General features: G+C 44.0%; 2 protein-coding genes across 2 annotated transcripts; one reads left to right on the top strand and one right to left on the bottom strand.

Annotated features, from left to right (window-relative positions):
- The first annotated feature begins 13,604 nt into the window (after positions 1 to 13,604).
- Positions 13,605 to 15,624, top strand: LOC119308224 (B3 domain-containing protein Os11g0156000-like). Its single transcript, XM_037584345.1, has 3 exons — positions 13,605 to 14,728; positions 14,835 to 15,018; positions 15,139 to 15,624. The coding sequence occupies exons 1-3, from the start codon at positions 14,128 to 14,130 to the stop codon at positions 15,149 to 15,151; spliced, it is 798 nt and encodes a 265-aa protein (XP_037440242.1). The 5' UTR covers positions 13,605 to 14,127; the 3' UTR covers positions 15,152 to 15,624.
- LOC119308223 (pentatricopeptide repeat-containing protein At5g04780, mitochondrial-like) lies at positions 14,915 to 22,481 on the bottom strand. The gene is made up of 2 exons (XM_037584344.1): positions 19,074 to 22,481; positions 14,915 to 15,025 (listed from the first exon to the last, which is right to left on the bottom strand). The coding sequence occupies exon 1, from the start codon at positions 21,533 to 21,535 to the stop codon at positions 20,102 to 20,104; it is 1,434 nt and encodes a 477-aa protein (XP_037440241.1). The 5' UTR covers positions 21,536 to 22,481; the 3' UTR covers positions 14,915 to 15,025; positions 19,074 to 20,101.
- Between the last annotated feature and the right edge of the window lie 97 nt (positions 22,482 to 22,578).

Below are 22,578 nucleotides of genomic sequence, written 5' to 3'. Positions count from 1 at the left end.
CCTCGGTCAAATCTGGACACATTGCTTGTGATCCGAAGAAAAGCTTGTACATCTCCACGGGTGTCGCGCCCATAAAATGTTGGAGAGCTCGTGGTCCCTCTGGGTTAAATTCCCACCGGCGGAGGGGGCGACGTTTGCAGGGCAGGGTGCGACGAATCAGCATGACCTGCACTACTACGACCAGAGTGATCTCTCTCTCTAGGAGGTCTTGAATGCGGCCCTGCAACAAGGGCACGTCCTTGGACGGCCCCCAGTCAAATCCTTTATTGACCCATGACGCCAGCCGCGATGGAGGACCCGGGCGAAAGGTAGATGGCGCCACCCATTTGGTGCCCCTGGGAGCTGTGATATAAACCACTCTTGTTGCCATAGGCTGAGCTCCTCTTGAAAAGATCCCTCGAGCCATGGAGCATCAGCATTCTCGCTTACAACAGCCCCTCCGCACTCTGTCTGCTGCCCCTTGATCATCTTCGGCTCAACTTTGAAGGTCTTGAGCCACAATCCGAAGTGATGGGTAATGCGGAGGAAGGCTTCGCATACGACAATGAACGATGAGATGTGGAGGATGGACTCCGGATCCAAGTCATGAAATTCCAACCCATAGTAAAACATGAGCCCCCTCACGAAGGGGTCCGTCGGGAAGCCTAGCCCCCGAAGAAAGTGAGACACGAACACCACGCTTTCGCCAGGCTTGGGAGTGGGAATAACCTGCCCTTGGGCAGGCAGCCTATGCGAAATTTCGCCAGTTAGATACCTGGCATCTCTTAGCTTTAGCACGTCTTCTTCCGTAACGGAGGAAGGCATCCACCGGCCTTGCAGGTCGGAGCCGGACATCATCGAAGGTCCGAAGCGCCTGAATCTGGAGCTTTGGGTGTTGGAACTCGAGGCGAGGGGCGGATTCGATTGAGATTGAGAGAAAGGAGTGGAGCCTTGGTCTCTTTATAAAGAGGTTGAATACCAAGAGCCTTCCCCGTGACCGTTCGGGACTCGCCTTCGATAGAGGAGACGTGCCAATGGGCACGACTGGGTTACCCGCGCCCGTATTAATGAGAATCCCGGAATAAGGGGACACGATCTCTACTTTGACAAGACGTGCCAAGGAAACCGCCTCGCTAAACGCGCTGAGGTGGGATAGTAAAACGATTCAAATAAAGGCTTGGCCGTGGTGTGATGTCACGCCACGGAATACGTCAGCAGATTGAATTTGTGTAAATATTATTCTCTCTACGGTGGTATGTGGAACTTATTTTGTAGAGCCGGACACTATCCTTGTGTTCAAAATCTTCTAGAAGTATTCGGAGGAGGAACCCGCCTTGCAATGCCGAAGACAATATGCGCGCCGGACTCGTCGTCATTGAAGCCTGGTTCAGGGGCTACTGAGGGAGTCCTGGATTAGGGGGTGTCCGGATAGCCGAACTATCACCTTTGGCCGGACTCCTGGACTATGAAGATACAAGATTGAAGACTTCTTCCCGTGTCCGGATGGGACTTTCCTTGGCGTGGAAGGCAAGCTTGGCGATACGGATGTGTAGATCTCCTACCATTGTAACCGACTCTGTGTAACCCTAACCCTCTTCGGTGCCTATATAAACCGGAGGGTTTTAGTCCGTAGGACGAACAACAATCATACCATAGGCTAGCTTCTAGGGTTTAGCCTCTCTGATCTCGTGGTAGATCTACTCTTGTACTACCCATATCATCAATATTAATCAAGCAGGAGTAGGGTTTTACCTCCATCGAGAGGGCCCGAACCTGGGTAAAAACATCGTGTCCCTTGTCTCCTATTACCATCCGCCTAGACGCATAGTTCGGGACCCCCTACCCGAGATCTGCCGGTTTTGACACCAACAATGAGCACCGACGACTAGTGTGTGAACATGAATATAAAGTTGGTGAGAAATACATACTCCCCCAAGCTTAGGCTTTTGGCCTAAGTTGGTCTAGTACCAAGGACCGCCTGGCTGATATCCATAAGTGAAACCGGGGTTGTACTGAGATGCAGAGGCAACCGCCTCCTGAGCAGCAGCGTGTTGGCGAGCTGCCTCCATTCCCCTCTCGTATTCATCTGCTTCTTCCCTGGTGACAACATATCTTCCTTTTGCCTGATAATCAAAAAGGTAGGGAGCAGGAAGAGTAATAGGGACGACGTTGCGTCTGTCATAGATTAGTCGATAATGGAGGAATTGTTCATTCCTCTCAAGAAAATGATGATTGAACATAGCTTCTTTATCCAAATAAACAGGAGGTAAAATCATATCCCCCTCTCGTGGGGCTATATTAAGAAAATTAGCCACACGGGTTGCATAAATTCCTCCAAATAAATCCTCCTTTCTACTATTATTCTGTAACCTACGTGCAACTATTGCCCCCAAGTTATAACCTTTATAACCTGAAACAGCACTCTTGAGGACACAAAGATCAGGGACACACATGTGACATGCTTCGTCCTTACTGTTAATGCATCTATCAATAAAGAGAGCAAAATAATGTATAGCAGGAAAATGAATGCTCCCTATGGTGGCTTGTGCTATGTCCCTAGATTCTCCCACAGTAATACTAGCAAGAAAATCTCTAAATTCAGATTTGCGAGGATCATTAATATTACCCCACTGCGGGAGTTTGCAAGCAGTTGTGAAATCCTCTAAATCCATGGTATAAGATGTATCATAAATATCAAACATGACACTAGGAGAATTACACGTACAGTTATATTGAAACATCCGCACAAAGGAATTAGTCAAGTGATAGTACTGAGGACACTTATCTTGTAAGAAGTCCTCCAGCTCGGCATTACGCACATACGCGTCAAATTCCTCCTTGAAGCCTGCTTCGACCATAAAATCATCGGATGGCCACTCACAAGCCCGTACATTTGCGTCCCTCGATAATTCAACATCTTGCTTACGTATAGCAATCCTTGGCCCTTTCTTTGCCGAGGAACCACCTTGGTACATTCTTCTAAGCATAATTCTTTTTCTGAAAATTTCTGAAATTTTAGTAACTTCAAAATAAAAGTGAATAAAACTAAACAAAATTGATAGAAACTACTCCTACAAGTTCCTAGAGCCTATATCATGCATTGGAATTGCTTGGGACCTCATAAATTTAACATGCAAGCTCAAGAACATGGCCACCCAAGTAGCAAAAATTTGCAATGAATAAAGCACTAGAACAAAAATTAATTGGACCAATGGAGGAGTCACATACCAAGCAACAATCTCCCAAAGCAGTTTTGTGAATGGAGCTTTGAGCAAGGATATAAAAAATGCAGCAAAACGAGCTAGAACTCGTGCTAGAGCTGGATGGGGATTTTTTGGGTAGAAGATGAAGTGTGTGGGTGCTGGCATAAGTGGAGGGGGGCCACCAGGGGCCCACGAGACAGGGGGTGCGCCCTATAGGGGGGGGCGCGTCCTCCACTCTCGTGGCCTGGTGCTTGCCCCTCCAGCAGTGATTTCAGTGCCTAAAATCCTCAAATATTCCAGAAAAAATCATACTAAATTTGCAGGGCATTTGAAGCACTTTTATTTTCGGACTATTTTTAATGCACGGATAATTCAGAAAACAGATGGATAATACTATTTTTGCTATATTTATTCTAAATAACAGAAAGTAAAAAGAGGGTACAGAAGGTTGTGCCCTCTAGTTTCATCCATCTCATGATCATCAAAATGAATCCACTAACAAGGTTGATCAAGTCTTGTTAACAAAACTCATTCTGAATAACACGGAACCGGAGAAATTTCGAATGACACTAAGTTACCTCAACGGGGATATGAAAATCCTCAACAATAAGAATATCATACTTTTTCTTGACAGTAGGGCGAGGAAATTCAAAACCTCCAAAAATGATAGTTGGAACTTTTTCAATAGAATTGATGCTATGAACTTGAGATTGTTTCCTCGGAAAATGTACCGTATGCTCATTACCATTAACATGAAAAGTGACATTGCCTTTGTTGCAATCAATAACAGCCCCTGCAGTATTAAGAAAAGGTCTACCAAGGATAATAGACATACTATCATCCTCAGGAATATCAAGAATAACAAAGTCTGTTAAGATAGTGACATTTGCAACCACAACAAGCACATCCTCACAAATACCGACAGGTATAGCAGTTGATTTATCAGTCATTTGAAAGATATTTCAGTAGGTGTCAACTTATTCAATTCAAGTTTACGATATAAAGAGAGAGGCATAACACTAACACCGGCCCCAAGATCACATAAAGCAGTTCTAACATAATTTCTTTTAATAGAGCATGGTATAGTTGGTACGCCCGGATCTCCAAATTTCTTTGGTATTCCACCCTTAAAAGTGTAATTAGCAAGCATGGTGGAAATTTCAGCTTCCAGTATCTTTCTTTTATTTGTAATGATATCCTTCATATACTTAGCATAAGGATTTACTTTCAGCATATCAGTTAAGCGCATACGCAAGAAAATAGGTCTAATCATTTCAGCAAAGCGCTCAAAATCCTCATCATCCTTTGACTTGGATGGTTTAGGAGGAAAGGGCATGGGTTTCTGAACCCATGGTTCTCTTTCTCTACCGTGCTTCCTAGCAACAAAATCTCACTTATCATAATGTTGATTCTTTGATTGTGGGTTATCAAGATCAACAGCAGGTTCAATCTCTACATCATTGTCTTTGCTAGGTTGAGCATCAACATGAACATTATCATTAACATTATCACTAGGTTCATGTTCATCACCTGATTGAGTTTCAGCATCAGAGATAGAAATATCATTGGGATTTTCAGGTGTGTCTACAGTAGGTTCACTAGAAGCATGCAAAGTTCTATCGTCTTTCTTTTTCTTCTTTTTAGAAGAACTAGGTGCCTCTAAATTATATCTTTGAGAATCTTGCTCGATTCTCTTAGGGTGGCCTTCAGGATACAAAGGTTCCTGAGTCATTCTACCAGTTCTAGTAGCCACTCTAACAGCATAGTCATTTTTATTTTTTAATTCATCAAGCAAATCATTCTGAGCTTTGAGTACCTGCTCGGCTTGAGTAGCAACCATAGAAGCATATTTGCTAACGAGGTGAAGTTCATCTTTAACTCTAGCCAGATTATCGCTTACGCGTCCTATCTCGAAAGCATTATTCTTTAACTCTCTACCAACATAAGCATTAAAACTTTCTTGTCTAGCCATAAAGTTATCAAATTCATCTAAGCATGGGCTATGAAATTTAGTAGAGGGAATTTCAATTTTATCATATCTGTAGAGAGAATTTACCTTTACTACCTGTGTCGGGTTATCAAGACAACGTGGTTCTTCAGGCGGTATATTAAGACCATGTATTTCTTCAATAGGAGGTAAATTCTTAACATCTTAAGCTTTAATACCTTTTTCTTTCATTGATTTCTTTACCTCTTGCATATCTTCAGGACTGAGAAATAAAACACCTCTCTTCTTTGAAGTGGGTTTAGGAATAGGCTCAGGAGTTGGCTCAATTGGTTTCAGGAATTACTTCAGGAATTGGCTCAGGAAGAGTCCAATTATTTTCATTGGTCAATATATTATTCAATAATATTTCAGATTCGTCGACTATTCTTTCCCTGAAAACACAACCAGCACAACTATCCACGTAGTCCTTGGAAGCATCGGTTAGTCCATTATAAAAGATATCAAGTATTTCGTTTTTCTTGAGAGGATGATCAGGGAAAGCATTAAGTAACCGGAGAAGCCTCCCCCAAGCTTGTGGGAGACCCTCTTCTTTGATTTGCACAAAATTATATATTTCCCGCAAGGCAGCTTGTTTCTTATGAGCAGGGAAATATTTAGCAAAGAAGTAATAAATCATATCCTGGAGACTACGCACACAACCAGGAGCAAGAGAATTATACCAAGTCTTAGCATCACCCTTTAATGAGAACGGAAATATCTTAAGTATATAAAAATAGCGAGACTTCTCATCATTAGTAAACAGGGTGGCTATATCATTCAACTTGGTAAGATGTACCACAACAGTTTTAGATTCAAGGCCATAAAAAGGATCAGATTCAACTAAAGTAATAATCTCAGGATCAACAGAGAATTCATAATCCTTATCAGTAACACAGATAGGTGAAGTAGCAAAAGCAGGATCGGGTTTCATTCTAGCATTAAGAGACTGCTGCTTCCATTTAGCTAATAATTTTTTAAGATCATATCTATCAGTGCAAGCAAAGATTTCCCTAGTAGCTTCTTCATTCATAACACAACCCTTAGGAACAACATGTAATACATAATCATTGGGAGAACCTTCATCATCACAATCATTAGTAATAGGATCTTTAGTAATTTCATTCCCCCTAACTCTAGCAAGTTGTTCATCAAGAAATTCACCTAATGGCAAAGTAGTATCATGCACAGAAGTAGTTTCATCATCCATAGCAGAAGTGGCATCATCAATAACATGCGACATATCAGAATTCATGGTAGTAGCAGGTTTAGGTGTGGCAAGCTTACTAATAATGGAAGAAGAATCTAGTGCAGAGCTAGATGGCAGTTCCTTACCTCCCCTCGTAGTTGAGGGCAAAATAGTAGTTCGATTGTCCTTCAAGTTTTTCATAGTGATCAACAGATATAAATCCCAAGTGACTCAGAGAATAGAGCTACGCTCCCCGGCAACGGCGCCAGAAATTAGTTTTGATAACCCACAAGTGTAGGGGATCGCAACCGCTTTCGAGGGTAAAGTATTCAACCCAAATTTATTGATTCGACACAAGGGGAGCCAAAGAATATTCTTGAGTATTAGCAGTTGAGTTGTCAATTCAACCACACCTGGATAACTTAGTATCTGCAGCAAAGTATTTAGTAGCAAAAGTGGTATGATAATAAAGGTAACGGTGGCAAAAGTAAAGATAAATGTTTTGGGGGTTTTATAGTAGTTATAACAGTAGCAACAAAAAAGTAAATAAGCGAAGAACAATATGTGAAAAGCTCGTAGGCAATGGATCAGAGATGGATAATTATGCCGGATGTGATTCCTCATGCAATAGTTATAACATAGGGTGACATAGAACTAGCTCCAATTCATCAATGTAATGTAGGCATGTATTCCGTAAATAGTCATATATGCTTATGGAAAAGAACTTGCATGACATCTTTTGTCCTACCCTCCTGTGAAAGAGGGGTCCTAGCGGCAACTAAGGGATATTAAGGCCTCCTTTTAATAGAGAACCGGAACAAAGCATTAGCACATAGTGAATACATGAACTCCTCAAACTACGGTCATCACCGAGAAGTATCCCGATTATTGTCACTTCGGGATTGTCGGATCATAACACATAATAGGTGACTATAGACTTGCAAGATAGGATCAAGAACACACATATATTCATGAAAACATAATAGGTTTAGATCTGAAATCATGGCACTCGGGCGCTAGTGACAAGCATTAAGCATAGCAAAGTCATAGCAACATCAATATCAGAACATAGTGGATACTAGGGATCAAACCCTAACAAAACTAACTTGATTACATGGTAAATCTCATCCAACCCATCACCGTCCAGCAAGCCTACGATGGAATTACTCACGCACGGCAGTGAGCATCATGAAATTGGTGATGGAGGATGGTTGATGATGACGACGGCGACGAATCCCCCTCTCCGGAGCCCCGAACGGATTCCAGATCAGCCCTCCCGAGAGAGATTGGGGCTTGGCGGCGGCTCCGTGTCGTCAAACGCGATGAAACTTTCTATCTGATTTTTTTCTCCCCAAACATGAATATATGGAGTTGGAGTTGAGATCGGTGGAGGTCCAGGGGGCCCATGAGATAGAGGGGCGCGCCCTACAGGGGGGGCTGTCTCGTGGACAGGCCCTGGGCCCCCTGGTGTATTTCTTTCGCCCAGAAATTCTTATTAATACCAAAAAGTGCCTCCATGGATTTTCAGGACGTTCCGAGAACTTTTCTTTTTTACGCATAAAACAACATCATGACAGTTCTGCTGAAAACAGCGTCAGTCCGGGTTAGTTTCATTCAAATCATGCAAGTTAGAGTCCAAAACAAGGGCAAAAGTGTTTGGAAAAGTAGATACGTTGGAGACGTATCAAGCAGCATCTTCAATGTCAAAGACCTCTCGCCATACCATGGTGATGAAGCTTTTGATCCGAGGTCGGATCTTTCCCAAGGGGGGGAGATGATGCCGAGCATCCCACGATCATCCCCATGAACGTATCTACAACTCCCACGACACCACTTGGACCAATGACAAGAGCTCGAGCAAAGGCTATCGAAGATAAGGTGAACTCGCTCCTCTCCGAACTACCACTCTCTACACATGAGACATGGCTACTACCTAAAGCGGAAACACTATGCGTGATCAGGTACTTGGAGGAAGGCCGCGGAGCAGCTACATCCAACGGACAAGACGGCGAGGACACCAAGCATGAGGGACAAGAAGAAGAGCTGCCGAAGAAACTCCAGCCATCGGATGACCGGAGAACGTCGGACGTTCGGCGCCTGAAGCCCCTACCAGCCCAAGACACATCCAGCACAAGCTACAGCCACCAGACGACCGGAAGGGACCGGACATCCAACGCCTAGAGATGCCAGTCTGCCAGCCAAGTCCCAGCCCGCGCAATCTACAACGAGCGGACGTCCGTCTAGGACCGGACGACCAGCAACACCTCCCAGCGAGCGGACGTCCGGCTTCCTCCGGACGACCGACATTTCCACACCTGAGCCAAATCTGCGGAAGTCCGAAGCGACCGAACGACCGACGACCGGCCGTCTCCGGACGCCCGGTGCCACTTCAACAGAACCAAAATAGCGGAAGTCCGAACCCTACCGGACGTTCGGTCCCTCGCGAGCCACCGGACGGCCGGTAAAGGCCGGACACCCACTGCCTGTGTGTGCACCGTGTGTTGGGCCGAGGCCCGTGTACCCCTTCGCCACTTAGACTATATATACTCTTTCCCCTTCCTCTAGCTAGGATTAGCATTGGTTTAGCTCATTTGTGAGATAGAGCTTTGCTCATCCATCTGGATCTACTCCACCGAGAGAGACCGTTCCCTCTTCGGAGAAGATCCACTTTGGATTCAAGACCCCTTCATGGGAAGACCCCTCAAGACCTCCTCATGGAGATGAACTAGCTACTTGTATCGTCCTTTGTTGGATTTGAATCGTGTATCTCTTTGTGTTTCAATGATCTAGCACATGTGTAATCGAATATTGTTGATTTGAATGATTCTCTCGTGTTTCCCCTCGTGATTTCTCCTCGTGTTTTTCGTAAGATTTCCTCCAATCGTGAAAGATCGGGCATCTAGGGTTCTACCCTACATCAAGATGCCATGATCACGTTTGTGAATCGTATTTCTCTTGGAATTTCGTCACACCAGCTACACTCTTAACCAGTAGGGTAGCCGTGGGTTAATCGTCTGTTCCAACTATTCAGTCAGTTTTACGTTGATCCTTTTTCCACTCCGTCCTGGTGGGCCTCATGGTAATCAGGAGCCCTTGCTTCCACTTTGTCTCCCTTCAAAAGACCAACTTTATGCTGACCGAAAGCGAGTGCCAGCATGACACCATGCAGGCCCTGCGAGGGCGAAAAGGCTGTTCATCATCTCATCTCATCTCTCTTCCCCGGGCCTTCTCTTTCACGCCAGTAGTCTTCAGTGCGCAGGGGAAGAAAAGCTCCAATCTAGAGAGAGAGAGACCGGCTGCAGCCTGAACCTCTCCTTTACGCATTCCCACAGCACACGCAGAGATCTGCTCAAAAGATATCGAATTTAGTTCGCACCTGGTACAGAAATTTAGGCAGCGCTACATAAACGACCGCAGGATAATAGTAGAACTAGTGTCTAGTGGTTGTACACATGGTCCCAGCCAAGCCATCAGCTGAGTGCAATCTCATGCAAGTATGCAACGAGCTCAAGAACGCTGGTTTCGTATGTCCAGTGCATATCCAAATAATGGCAGGAATTCCTCCATTCAAAATCTATAAAATGCCCCACAAGATTTTGAGGGAAAAAAAATGAATGCAAGAAACAGAAATATGCATTTTCGGTCTACCCAGGTCCTGATTCTTTTGGATCCCCCCACAAAAAATTGGCGTCCTACAAAATTTCTATGAAAAATCCCACTATCAAGCACAAGAGACGTACGTACAGGCCGCCGTACAGATATAGTATTAAAGTTGGTATATGATCGATCTTCTTAAAGGAATACTCCTACTACGCTTACCATCCTGAAGCATATGCTTCCCACGTCCATGATGCCGCTGAGGGCTCGCAGTCCCAGACACATCTGCATGAACCTGGCAAAACATACGTGGCCTCGTAGAAAAGGAAGGAGCATATCGCGCCACGGGACGGGGATCGAATAACATAATGAGGGGCATTAGCATGTGTGTCCCCTTATCTCGAGTGATCCCATATTCAATTCCACGAGATACCACCGGCTCGGCTCGCTCATGTGCCTGGACCTGGAGGAAACCAAACCTGCCTGCACTGCATTATCACAAAGATCGGGCAGGTGAGCTGCATGATTGAGCCATGGGAAATTAACAACCTAAGCTGCGTAGCTCCCTCCTCGTGGCCGGGTTTAAATATGCTACACTTGGGCACAACTCGCAACCAACCAGTGCATGCATGCATCTTGCGGATGGGTACCAGTGCACTAGTGATTGTGATCCAGTCAGTTTTGCCATTGTTCATCTAATAAAATGGGTGCTCCCTCCTTTCCCGGTATAAACGACAGTTTGGAAAAGTCCCGGATACAATGGGCTTTCTCCTCCTTCACGATTCAAATCCTGACGCTATTTGCCCCAAATCACTCCTTCCCGTTTTAATTTTTTCTTCTCCTCCCATCTCTTATTTTTCCCACCAATTTTCTCTAAAAAAACGCCTCAACAACTGCACGTATTGGAGCATGTACAGTGGTTAGATAATCCGGTATTTTTTATGTATCCATGTCATGTAGGCAATAAAGGCATCTCCAACACGGATCACCAAACGGATCTTTGGACATGTCCGCGGACAGCCCGACCCTCCAACAGTATCTCTCATTTCCAGACCGCAGGTGACTGACAACAGGCTAGGTAGACGAAGAGGAGAAAACGTTGAGAGGGAGACGGGGGTCATGAGACCGTCGCCGCCCATGCCAATGATCCATCGTTGGATGTTGTTGTTTAGCTCCGCCAACCAAACCAAAGATTGATGACTCATAGGAAACCCTAATTCCTCTCATGATCTTTTCGCCCCTCTGCATAAAGAGATGTGGCGTCTTGGTTCGGCATCGCAATGTTGTCCCAGTTGGATGTACGTGGTCTCTCCGTGATGTTCTCACCAAAAATATTTATGCGATTTTGTCCACATTCCTTCACTCTTTATTCTCATTTGATGTGCGTGGAAGACAATAACCTCCAAAGAGCGGAGCGTGGTAGAACAGAGGGGGTGCGCGTTACCAGGATTGTTTTCAGGGATTTGTGCGATTTGGTTAGCCACACCCACACGGTACAAAGGAAAAGTGGGGAGTCCAACACTAAGCTAATTAAAAAGTACCCTCTTACTGCCTTGCAGCCACAATGTAGAATGAGCATGCTTGGTTTAATGCCAAATTTGTTATGCTAATGTTTGCCATCTGCCAAATATTGGCTACTAATTGGTGGTTTCCAATTAAATGGTCTTGCCAACATCACATAAAGTTGCCAATTTTTGGCAAGTCTTAGCTTTGCCAATTTTTGGTAGCAACCCAAGCATGCCCATTGTTTAGGTATCGACACGGTTTCCAAGTCATTTTGACCGCCCATTTCACAATACTGATATGTTCTTCAGTAGAGAAAGAAACTCATAAACCATCCATTCAACTTTTGCAAATTAGGAGCGATTACTAGGATGCAGTTGCAAAACTAGTACTCCCTCCGATTCAAAATAAGTGTCATGGTTTTAGTTCCAAAATAAGTGTAGTTCAATTTGAACTAATACCACGACACTTATTTTGAGTCGGAGGGAGTAGGATTTATGGGTATCTTGACAAGATTCCATAACTAAATGACCAACTTGGAGCTAAACATGCGTTCTTGATACTCCAAGAGATGCTAAGCATAGAGTTAGGAGTAGTTTAATCAAAGTATATGTGTGTCGTGAAGTGGAGTACTAGTATATACATAAAACAATTTTTGCAGTACATGTAGCTAGTCATCTTTACTGCGTATCTTTATCTGAATGCATGCGCAGAGAAAACAATATCAGAACAGTTTTTAGGGATTAGTAGGAAACAGGATGAACTACAAGGATCAAGGGATCTTACAGAGTAGTGGGGATAGAATTGGGGTCAAAAATCTGTATCATCTCATTCATGAGCTTGTTGGAAATTGGAGAAGAGACAAGAGAGGATCTGTGCGCAGGTCCAATCTTGATCCTATTTCCAATTCCAGTGTTAGAATATTTTGGCGTTTGGGAACTTGGAGCTCTCCAGCTGCATAGAGCAGCAGGCAGGACGAAAAAAATGCCATGGCCACGTGAGATTACAACCAAGTACTGTGAATAGCAATAAAAATAAAATCATATAAATAATCAACTTTGAAGAATAAATAGAATAATAAGAGGTCTAGTGTTAGGAATTAAGAAGCAACTGATGCAACGAAAGGAGCGATTAATAATGAGATCCGTTAAATCACCGTTATGATTTGATTCTGGACAGGACTTGCTGACATAACAACGCCCCCTCTTGGTCCCTGCGGTTTCTCCAAAGGCTGACAAACTGAATAACAACGTTAGTTAACATAATCACATGCATTAGTGAGCACACACACAATGAATCTGGCCATGTAATCACATTCAAAACCATGTGATGGAATGCCTGTCTCCAAAGGAGCAAGCAGAGCGACATCGATGGTTTTATCCCTTATAGTTTACGGAATCTGATACAGATCTGCCCTTAAAGTTATAACAAAACAGATCATATTAATGCTCTGTGCTCCAATCCTGCAACAGCAAGAGGTGCTCCCCATATGCCTAATGCATGATAAAGAAGCACTAATCTCCAAAGGACATCATCTAACACAAGGAGCAGAGTAGTGGCCAGTCGCTTTACCCCCACGCAAGCTGCCACTGTGCCCTGACCAGACCAGGGCAGGTTGTCCTGCGAAGGTTTGAATAGAAATAATGTAGTAGCATCTGTATCTTACAGCCACTACTCTCAATTCAATTCATGGTGTGAGACTGTGAGTCCAACCAAAACCAGCTTGGTTACTTTGCTTGGAAGGGCTTGTCCTCTTAACAGGTGGTCAGCCATGTCATTCAATGAGACAGGTCTGACAAGCCCTTGATTGTGTTGAATCTGATATCAAGAAAATAGCTGGGGCTAGCGTACTCCATAGTGAATGATAATAAGAACACACAGCCCATACACCTCAGATGTCACATCTCAAAAGACCCCTACTGCCCTGAACAAGTTATTGCCTACCAGCTATCCCAAGTGGACAACAGGTATAAGAACTAGGACCAATCTATCGGTCCCTAGGGAACCTCCGTGTCTACACAAGTTACAAATGGCATGGACTCTTATTGGAAATTGCATTTCTGAATATGCCAGGACTTTCTTGCACTCCCAAGGTCAGATAGAAATTGGAAGTCCAACACAGCACTGCAGTACCAGAAACCTGGACCTCTATAGGTAGGTTAAAATGAGGAGTTAAGGACAGTGGCCATACTTACATCACACTGCATAGGCCCCAACTACCCAGGCACATGGAAAGCAATGGTGGGGCCTACCCCACTGCACCCCCTGGATGGCTGTGATTAGGCCACAATGGCCAGGCACCAACTTTTAAGTACCACCACCTGATCATTCCTCATCAGCTACACTGGAACTATATATTCTAACCTTAGCACCTTTGAAGCCTTTCACTTTGATTCTTCTTGTCTACCTAGGTTAAAATACTAGTACTACCCAGATCAAATGCACCAGGTCCTCCTTACGTAAATACCAATACGTTATGTGTAGACACTAGCTAGACACCTCCAAGCTGTGTAAAGTTCTCCTTGGGAGGCTATAAATGCCTAGCTATGACATATGCATGCTTCTCTACACAACACACACCACCATCCTGCCTCTCCCCTCCTCTCTTCTCTTCTCTCCACTGCCCGTTGCCATAGACAAGAACCTCTAGGTAGCTTACCTCCAGAGCAGCAATGGCCATGCACCCTCTCTCTCAGGGGCACCCACAGGCCTGGCCATGGGGGGTAGCCATGTACACGAACCTACACTACCACCACCAGTACGAGAGGGAGCACCTGTTCGAGAAACCCTTGACGCCCAGTGATGTGGGCAAGCTCAACAGGCTGGTGATTCCCAAGCAGCACGCGGAGAGGTACTTCCCCCTGAACGGCGGCGACTCCCCCGGCGAGAAGGACCTGCTCCTGTCTTTCGAGGATGAGGCTGGCAAGCCGTGGCGGTTCCGGTACTCGTACTGGACGAGCAGCCAGAGCTACGTGCTCACCAAGGGCTGGAGCAGGTACGTCAAGGAGAAGCAGCTCGACGCCGGAGACATCGTGCACTTCGAGAGGGTGCGCGGCCTTGGCACAGGCGACCGGCTCTTCATCGGCTGCAGGCGTCGTGGCGAGAGCGCGCCACCACCTGTACGTGTACCTCCGCCCACTCTGAACGCCGGGGAGCAACGGCCTTGGAGCCCGATGTGTTACAGCACGTCAGGATCATACCCTACCAACCCTGCCAATTCCTACGCCTATCGCCGCTCGGTGGAGCAAGATCACAGCGACATGCTGCATGCAGGTATGCAGCAATCAAGAACAAAGCACTTGAAAACATGCAACATATCTTAGATGCATGTGCTGAAAATTACCTATCTCTTACACCATTCTCCGGTGAATTCTTGCAGGCGAGTCGCAGAGAGAGGCAGACGCCAAGAGCAGCACGGCATCGGCACCGCCGTCGAGACGTCTCCGGCTGTTCGGCGTCAACCTCGACTGCGGTCCGGAGCCAGAGGCAGAGGCAATAACACCAATGTACGGCTACACCCACCAGAGCCCCTACGCTGCAGTGGCCACGGTGCCAAGTTACTGGTGAGTACTGCAAAAGCATCACCAAGTTCAATTGCATTCATATACATCTAGTAGATATTCAGTAGGACATATAACCAAATTTCTCAAAAGAAAAAATTAAAAAAAAAAATTCCACAACAGGGGCAGTTCATAAAGATGATGAGGTCTGAAGCCATTCTTGAGGATCCTGACAACCAGCAGTGAAACTAGTTTCTACCAGCCTACTAGGCTACCCTGGACTAAGTGACAGGCTTGAATTGACCCTTTCAAGGAAAAGGAAAAGGAAGAGGAAGTGGAAGATCCCTTGTTTCCCGGGCAATCTTCCTTCCATCCCCAGAGTACCCTTTCTTCTATGTTTTCTTTCTTCTTGTCTTCCAGAAACCCTACTCGATCACAGTACGGGGCCCTTAGCAGGTGGCAGGTTTCAGGAAACATCAGGTTGAAAAGGAGAGCGAGTGAGAGAGAGAGAGGGATGGTGACCCACATGAAAAACAAAAGAAAATGCTTAGCAAGCATGTATGTATGTGTCATCTGTATGTAGTGGGTCCAAGAACAAGCTATGAAGTTGATGTATCCTCTCCAGCCTCCTGAAGAAACAAAGTAATATCCCCAATGGGGATTTTATTCTCTCCCTTCTCTACAGTCTCGCCTCCTCCAGTACTGGTGCTCTACACCTCACGCAATCAATTCGTTTAATGTTTTCAAGTCAAATTCAATGCATTCACCCTAACTTCTCAAAAAATTCAATGCATTCACCTTACCTTCTCAAAAAATTCAATGCATTCGTTCACCTAAGGAACGATTTAATAACTATCTTTGTAGCTCCAGAATGTTTCAGTTTATGTTAAGCAATGAGTGAGTGTACGCGCAATGCAATATGAGGAGTATATGCAATGCAGTTCCCAGTCTCTAAACAATACGGAGGGTAGTGTGATGGCCAAGATTGATACTGATGTGCCACAAGTGATGCCGACACCTGGGGATGTCCATGCCCTGATCTTTTACTATTCTATTAATAGCCGGTCTCCACCTTTTTGTTCCCTCGGGAAGGAAAGGCTCGGCAGAAGTTTTAGGTGTGCAAGTGGGCTCAATTTGCCCTAATAGGATACAAAGAAAAAGGATGGCTAAGTTGATGGTCTAAGAGGCAAGTTCCAGACACAAAAGGCCACTAGGCTCCAATAATCAACAAGATTCCCCGCAGCACGTATCAAAAGGAAAATTGGAGATCTGTCTCCTGCTTTTGTTGCCTATGTTAGAAAGGCCTGTACGAGGCAAACTACAGGTTATTGTTCCGGCCGGCCCTGCCAATTATTGAAAGTAGAAGATGCCTGGAGAAACATGGCTAACTCAACTGACGTGGCCCCACTATCTCTTAACCATATAGTATTAAACAGTAGCTAGCTGTAAAACAATACTTGGACCGTGTCCACTTGTGAAACACACCAAAGCTAAAAACAAAGTAGCTGAAGAACCTAGATTAAACCCTGTGTTACCATGCTCACCTAATTTGGTGCAAGACCGCATCTTAGTATGCAGACTGCACAACTGCAAGTTGCCTGAGTGATAAAGGTTCATAATTGCTAAATGCAGTACGGATAGAGTATTGAACACGGTGCTAGGATACTGACCTGGTTCAATGAAAAAGATGAATGAGAGCAGGCTTCAGATTCATCTGAGTGGAACTCGCAGCAATTTTGGTAGTGATGATTGAACCTATAGGTTAACGACCGTATCAACAGCAAGATTTCCTGTCTGCTAGCAAGAGCAGGAGCCATGTTCTAATACAAAATAGCACGCACTTCGGTGTGTGTTCGAGAGAAAATGAACAGGAGCCATGTGCAGCGGGGTTTTCCCTAATGACAATGAACCTTATCCGGGACACTCCAGGGCTGCATGATTAACACCTTTGAACACCAAATTGTTTATCTTCATTAGTACCAAAGATGCATGTGAGTGCCATAATGGTAAAGCAGACCCTTACTTGGTCTACATAAAGCATACCAAGAAAAAGAGGTTGTCTTTTAATGGAAAAGAAAAGAATTATAAAAGGAAGTAACCGCTAAGTAAAAACTAATCACATTACCCACGTAAAATTGTACAGCTAAGGGCCTATTGATGCCCATACAAAAAATACCACCATTCCAAGTAGGGCCTAAAGCTTGAGTTTCATTTCGATGTAGGAAGGTTTGGCCTGTTTGGTTTGTGCCCAAACAGAGCACTGAAACCAAGTCAAATTGCGGCGGTACCAAAATCTAGGTCCACAAATTGGCTGTCCAGTTTAGAAACCAAACAGCCTAGAAAAAACATACTTGTCAGCATGGGCAATTCTAATCAAAGTTATTTTGGTAAGACAAATGTTGGTTCCCAAGAGCCTGAGACAAAACAGCCATAACCAAGAATACGACAACCCAATGACTGTAAATTTGCAGGCGAGCAATGGAAACCACCAGCAGATTAGACAACCATATGAGATGAGGACGCATAACATGCGCCCTTGGATAATTGACTACAGGACTACCAAAGGCTTGACCCAAAAAATTGGTGTGTTAGGGGCCAACTCAAACTGGACGTACAGAATGCTATGGTATACCCATCAGGCATCAGGCGCAAGATCTCTTTCCTTCAAGAAGATGCTGCCTTCTGAAGTTCATGATGCATGGTCCAAAGTTCATGATGCATGGTCCACAAAGAATGGCTAACCTGATGAATGGTCCACTATCATATGTATTGTTTCCTTTTCCATGGGCCCTGCTAGTGGTTCTAGACGCCAGCTTTTGTACACACACAGTACTTTCCTTGAGAAACAGATGTAACATGCGCAGATGGTGGACCAGTGGGGACTCTGAAAGAACCAGAGCTGCTTGGTTGTACCACGATGCAAAAAACATGCGCAGCTACTAAGGCCCTGTTTGGTTCATTAGTCCTCGGACTTTTTCTAGTCCCAACTAAAAAGTCCCTAGTCCCTAAAAAGTCCCTCTCTGTTTGTTTCCAGGGACTAAAAAGTCCCTAGTCCCTCCCTAGAGGTTATTAAATGACGTGTAAAAGACCATGTTACCCCTAGTATACAGAAAAATAACAACCAAACAACACCATGGGGCGGCGGGGCAATGGGTGCAGGGAGGGGCATTGTTGGAAAAGTCCCAAAAAAGACTCTCCTTGAGAGTCTTCTTCATTTAGTCCCAAAAAGCAACTTTTTGTCCCTAGTAGTCCCTCCTGTTTGGTTAAAAAGTCTCTAAGAGGGACTTTTTCTAGTCCCTACACCAAAAAGTCCCTGGAAACAAACACCCCCTAAGTAGTAAGTCGTAAGGATGACAAATGACAAGGACATGCATCTTATTTTCGACAACAAGGACAGACATCTTCACTGTATTGAATTATTGATACTTTGCTATGTTATACCGTAGTACAAGGAGATGAAAAGATGTACATATTATTGATGGGGTATGCCTCAAAGTAGCAACATTCTAGACTAACTAAGAGCAACTCCAACCAAAGCTGCAAACAGGCCGGCATCGCCAATTTTGGAGGAAATGCATCAAAAACAGACTCCAACATGACCAGGAGGATGTGACAGTAAGACGATATGGTTAACAGAAACGGAAGTGACAAGATTTGTCAGAAGTAGAGGAAGTATCAGACAACAAGTTTTATCTAGTGCTGCACAGAAGAAGCCTCAGGTTATTTGGTAATAAAATGGGAACCAGTGTGTTGGTGTTATTTCAAAAATATCAACTGCTTTCCTCCTTGTCATGCTGGAGCAAACCCTAGGATGGCAGATTACTATAACTTGTGAACTGGAAGCTCACAAAAAAGTATAGTTGTCCTAACATACTCCAGGGAAACTTAGTTTTCAATATTAAAGCTATAACAGAACATTTGCTATCGCGAATTGAAACAAATATGAATAATTGGATTTGAAGCCTGCAGCAGCAGGTTTTACTCAATTTTTTGTAGCCACGAATTGCTAGTACAAATTATGTTCAAATGCAAGATATATAAATACAGTATAGGGAATGAACTGTTCCAGAAATTGAATATGTCAGGAGTAGTGCTAGGGGAAGGAGACCGAGATATACCACTTCCCAGGGTTCATCACTGTTGGAGTGGAAAGCATGACAAGAAAGATTCGACCATAAGGAGCTGGAACCACAATGTGCATCAGCTGGTACAGTTCTCAATAATTACACTGGTAGTACCAAATAAGTGGCATAGCAGACTTCTTCACGCACTGAATCCAGCAAGTGTTGAGGTGAGAAGAATCCACTTCCCATATCTATTTCTGCAAGAACAAATCTTGCATCCACTTCCTATGTATATCTTTGTTGGACCACGGAAAAATATGTAGCTCGTCATGTACAAGAAACAGCTTTGTTGGTGACGCAGTCTATTCAATTAACCAAGGACTTGCATCTGCTTCCATTTCTGACAGGCAATAATTTGCTAGTGTTGATATTACATTCAATGGAGCCAGCAGCACGACATTATTGACTTGAATGGCAAAGCTATCAAGATCAGTCCTGACAAAGATATTTAGTGTTGCAGTGCCACTACTGACAGGCAATAATTTGCTACATGAATAGAGTACCACTGGTAGATGACTACCATTCTCCAATTCAGCCTTACATCACCAAAAGTCCCCACAAGAACATGAGCCATCCTTAAAATGGTGAAATCTATTGGTATCTCTGACAATGAATAGACGTTTGGTAATATGGGCTGCAACCTTCATGAATGAATGACAGTCCCCGCATATCCTAAGGTTCTTGTGTATTATAACTGGTATATTAGGAGGTAAGCTAATTAACCCAAAAGCAAGTGCTAACTTCTCACTATGATGTTTAAGCAGCTCCTCTTTTTGGTTGTCATGAACATCATGCAGATCACATTCTATTTTGGTTATGTGAGCAAAAAAATTCATATCGTGATAAATTTCCTCCAACTTATTGTAGATATCAGTGATTGCTGGGTGCTTTCTCTCTCCAACAACAAAGACATGAATTTTGCCCTTTGCTTCAATCCAACTCCTGCCCATTTCTTTCTTTGCACCACTATCCTTCAAATATTTCCTTGCCATCAGAACATTCTCCCAGTTCCCGCTGGCAGCTTATACATTTGAGAGCAAAACATGGTTCCCTCCATTGTCAGGCTCAAGTTGGAAAAGCTGTTCGGCAGCTATTCTGGCTAAGTCACTGTTATTGTAGTTTCTGCATGACCCAAGCAAAGATCCCCACATAGAAGCAGTTGGCTCAAATGGCATTTTGTGAAGCAATTCCCAGGCCTCATCAGTCTTCCCAGATCGACCCAGAACATCAACCATGCAAGAATAGTGAAGGGCATTAGGTTCAACAGTCCGATCAGATATTAGCAGGTTAAAGTAGTGACGAGCCTCTTCAACTAAACCTGCATGACTGCACAGTGACAACATGGAGAGATAGGTAACTTCGTTTGGAAAAATACGTAACTGGTGCATTTTCTCAAAGAGAATCATAGCTTCCCAAGAATGGGCATGCCTCGAAAAACCAGCAATCATTGCATTCCATATGACAACATTCTTCTGTTCCATATAAGCAAATAGTGCATAAGATTTTTCAATCTGGCCACAACTTGCATACACATCCACAAGAGATGCTGCCACAAAGAAGTTCCCATGAAAACCACATTTCACAATAACTGCATGCAGTTGTGTCCCTTCAATTTTCAATGCTAAGCTTGCACATGCGCTAATGATAGCAGAAAGAGTGAATTCAGTCAATTTTACTCCTTCCCTTTGGGCATTCCGAAATAAACATAATGCTTCTTCGTGAAGACCATTCTGCACATACCCTGCGAACAATGAACTCCATGTAACTAAAGTTTTATCAGGCATCTTCTCAAAAACCCAGCAGGCATCCTTAATCATATTACATTTTGCATAAACATCTAGAATTGCTGTCCCAACAAAGCTGTTTGAGTCCAACGCAAGCTTGAATGCAATAGTGTGTAATTGCTTGCATTCATTGATAGCATATTTTGCAGCGCATGCACAGATTGTGCTGGATAAAGTAAATTCAGTCGGTTGTCTCCCTTCTCGGTGCATCCTTTGAAAAAGCTTCAGAGCTTGTACATCCTCTCGACTCTGAGTATATCCAGCAATCATGGTATTCCATGAGACTATGCTTCTGGCAAGCATTCCATCAAAAACATGACGAGCACAATCATTCTGACCACATTTTGTGTACAAGTTGATTAGAATATTGCATGTCAGAATATCTGTTACCAGACCAAAATGAATGGCTAGCCCATGGCAGCTTTTCCCAACCAGGAGGGACCTCCCCTTTGCACATAGTTGCAGATGCTCATGGAGCACAAACATGTCAATCAAATTTCTGTCAATCCTACCATGCCTTTTATCCTTTGGGGAATTGTTATGGTTGCGCATATTACAAAAAAAACGAGTAGCAAGACACATTCCAGACCATACTACACTTGGACACTTCCTGTTTTGATTTATGGCAGGGTAGTTAAACGGAATGCCCATCCATGGAAGACAGCTACTCATACATCCAGAATATGACTGAAAAGGAGAACTTCGCCAACCAAATTTGCACTGCTTTCTGATGACTCACAGAAAGGGATAACTAATCTGAAATATGTTTAGATGCCGTCAAGAGCACATCACTTTTCTGCAGGATGGCATGGCAACTTCTCTAACTAGTCCACCTTTACAAATTCCTGATATTAGAATCTCTGGAAGAGAAGCAAGTCAGTCACAACTATATGATCATCATCACGCTTTGATGCATCTTAAGAAAGCAGATATGATCCTGATAAAATCCAGGCAGGTTAAAGAATATAAATTTTCATGGCAAGGGCATAAGGAAATGTGATGGGTTCTGCTAAAGCACATGCTAATACGTCTTAAAATAAAAATATTTGATTCAAATGACAAGAAGAACCAGGAACTAGCGCCAAGTGAGCTTCTTGCTTTTCCAACATTTGTATGTGTGCGGGAGGTGGTACAGTACTGGCCCTAGGAAGTTAACGACAGTACTCTGGTGGTAGTAGAAGTTGAGAGCTAACTTAAATCCAGGGTTCCTTTCAAATTTTCAGCATCAGGGTTGTGTTCCATTTGAAATAAGGATCTAACGAAAAGATATTTGTACTAAATGCATCACGAGCACAGGACATAGGCAAACAGAAAAACATTTCACTACTAATCGAGCAATCACAATATGCTACACCTTATTGTGAACAACTCTGCTTTAATAACTATAACTAAAACATTTGCATCTAAAATCAGGTACCATTGATGCACTTCACCCCTCCCACCAGCTTGACCCTAAGCTGCAACTCAGTAGGAATCCTTGTTGCACGTGACCTATAGCATAGAACCGTGAGCAACTACAGCGAAGGCGCTACACATACATGCCACTAGTGCAGCATCATATAACAAGCACATCGCAAAAAAAAAAAGTATCATGTATTAAGCAGACAGGCACTGTGCGCGAGGACTTCAGTAAGCACACGACCACACACGCAAAGGACACGGAGCACAATAATGCCAGGAATCAAAAGTTCGCCTCCGTCTTTGCTTACCGATAG

Source organism: Triticum dicoccoides, chromosome 5B (genome assembly GCF_002162155.2).
Source record: "Triticum dicoccoides isolate Atlit2015 ecotype Zavitan chromosome 5B, WEW_v2.0, whole genome shotgun sequence".
Taxonomy (NCBI): domain Eukaryota; kingdom Viridiplantae; phylum Streptophyta; class Magnoliopsida; order Poales; family Poaceae; genus Triticum; species Triticum dicoccoides.
The sequence above is the reverse complement of the archived record's forward strand: the minus strand, read 5'-3'. Positions and strand labels throughout refer to the sequence as shown.

Bases quoted from the DNA above. Each gene is read 5' to 3' on its own strand.
- LOC119308224 (XM_037584345.1), top strand. From the start codon at position 14,128: ATGGCCATGCACCCTCTCTCTCAGGGGCACCCACAGGCCTGGCCATGG. The intron at 14,729-14,834 runs GTATGCAGCAAT...GAATTCTTGCAG, and splicing joins CAGCGACATGCTGCATGCAG to GCGAGTCGCAGAGAGAGGCA.
- LOC119308223 (XM_037584344.1), bottom strand. From the start codon at position 21,535: ATGAGTAGCTGTCTTCCATGGATGGGCATTCCGTTTAACTACCCTGCC.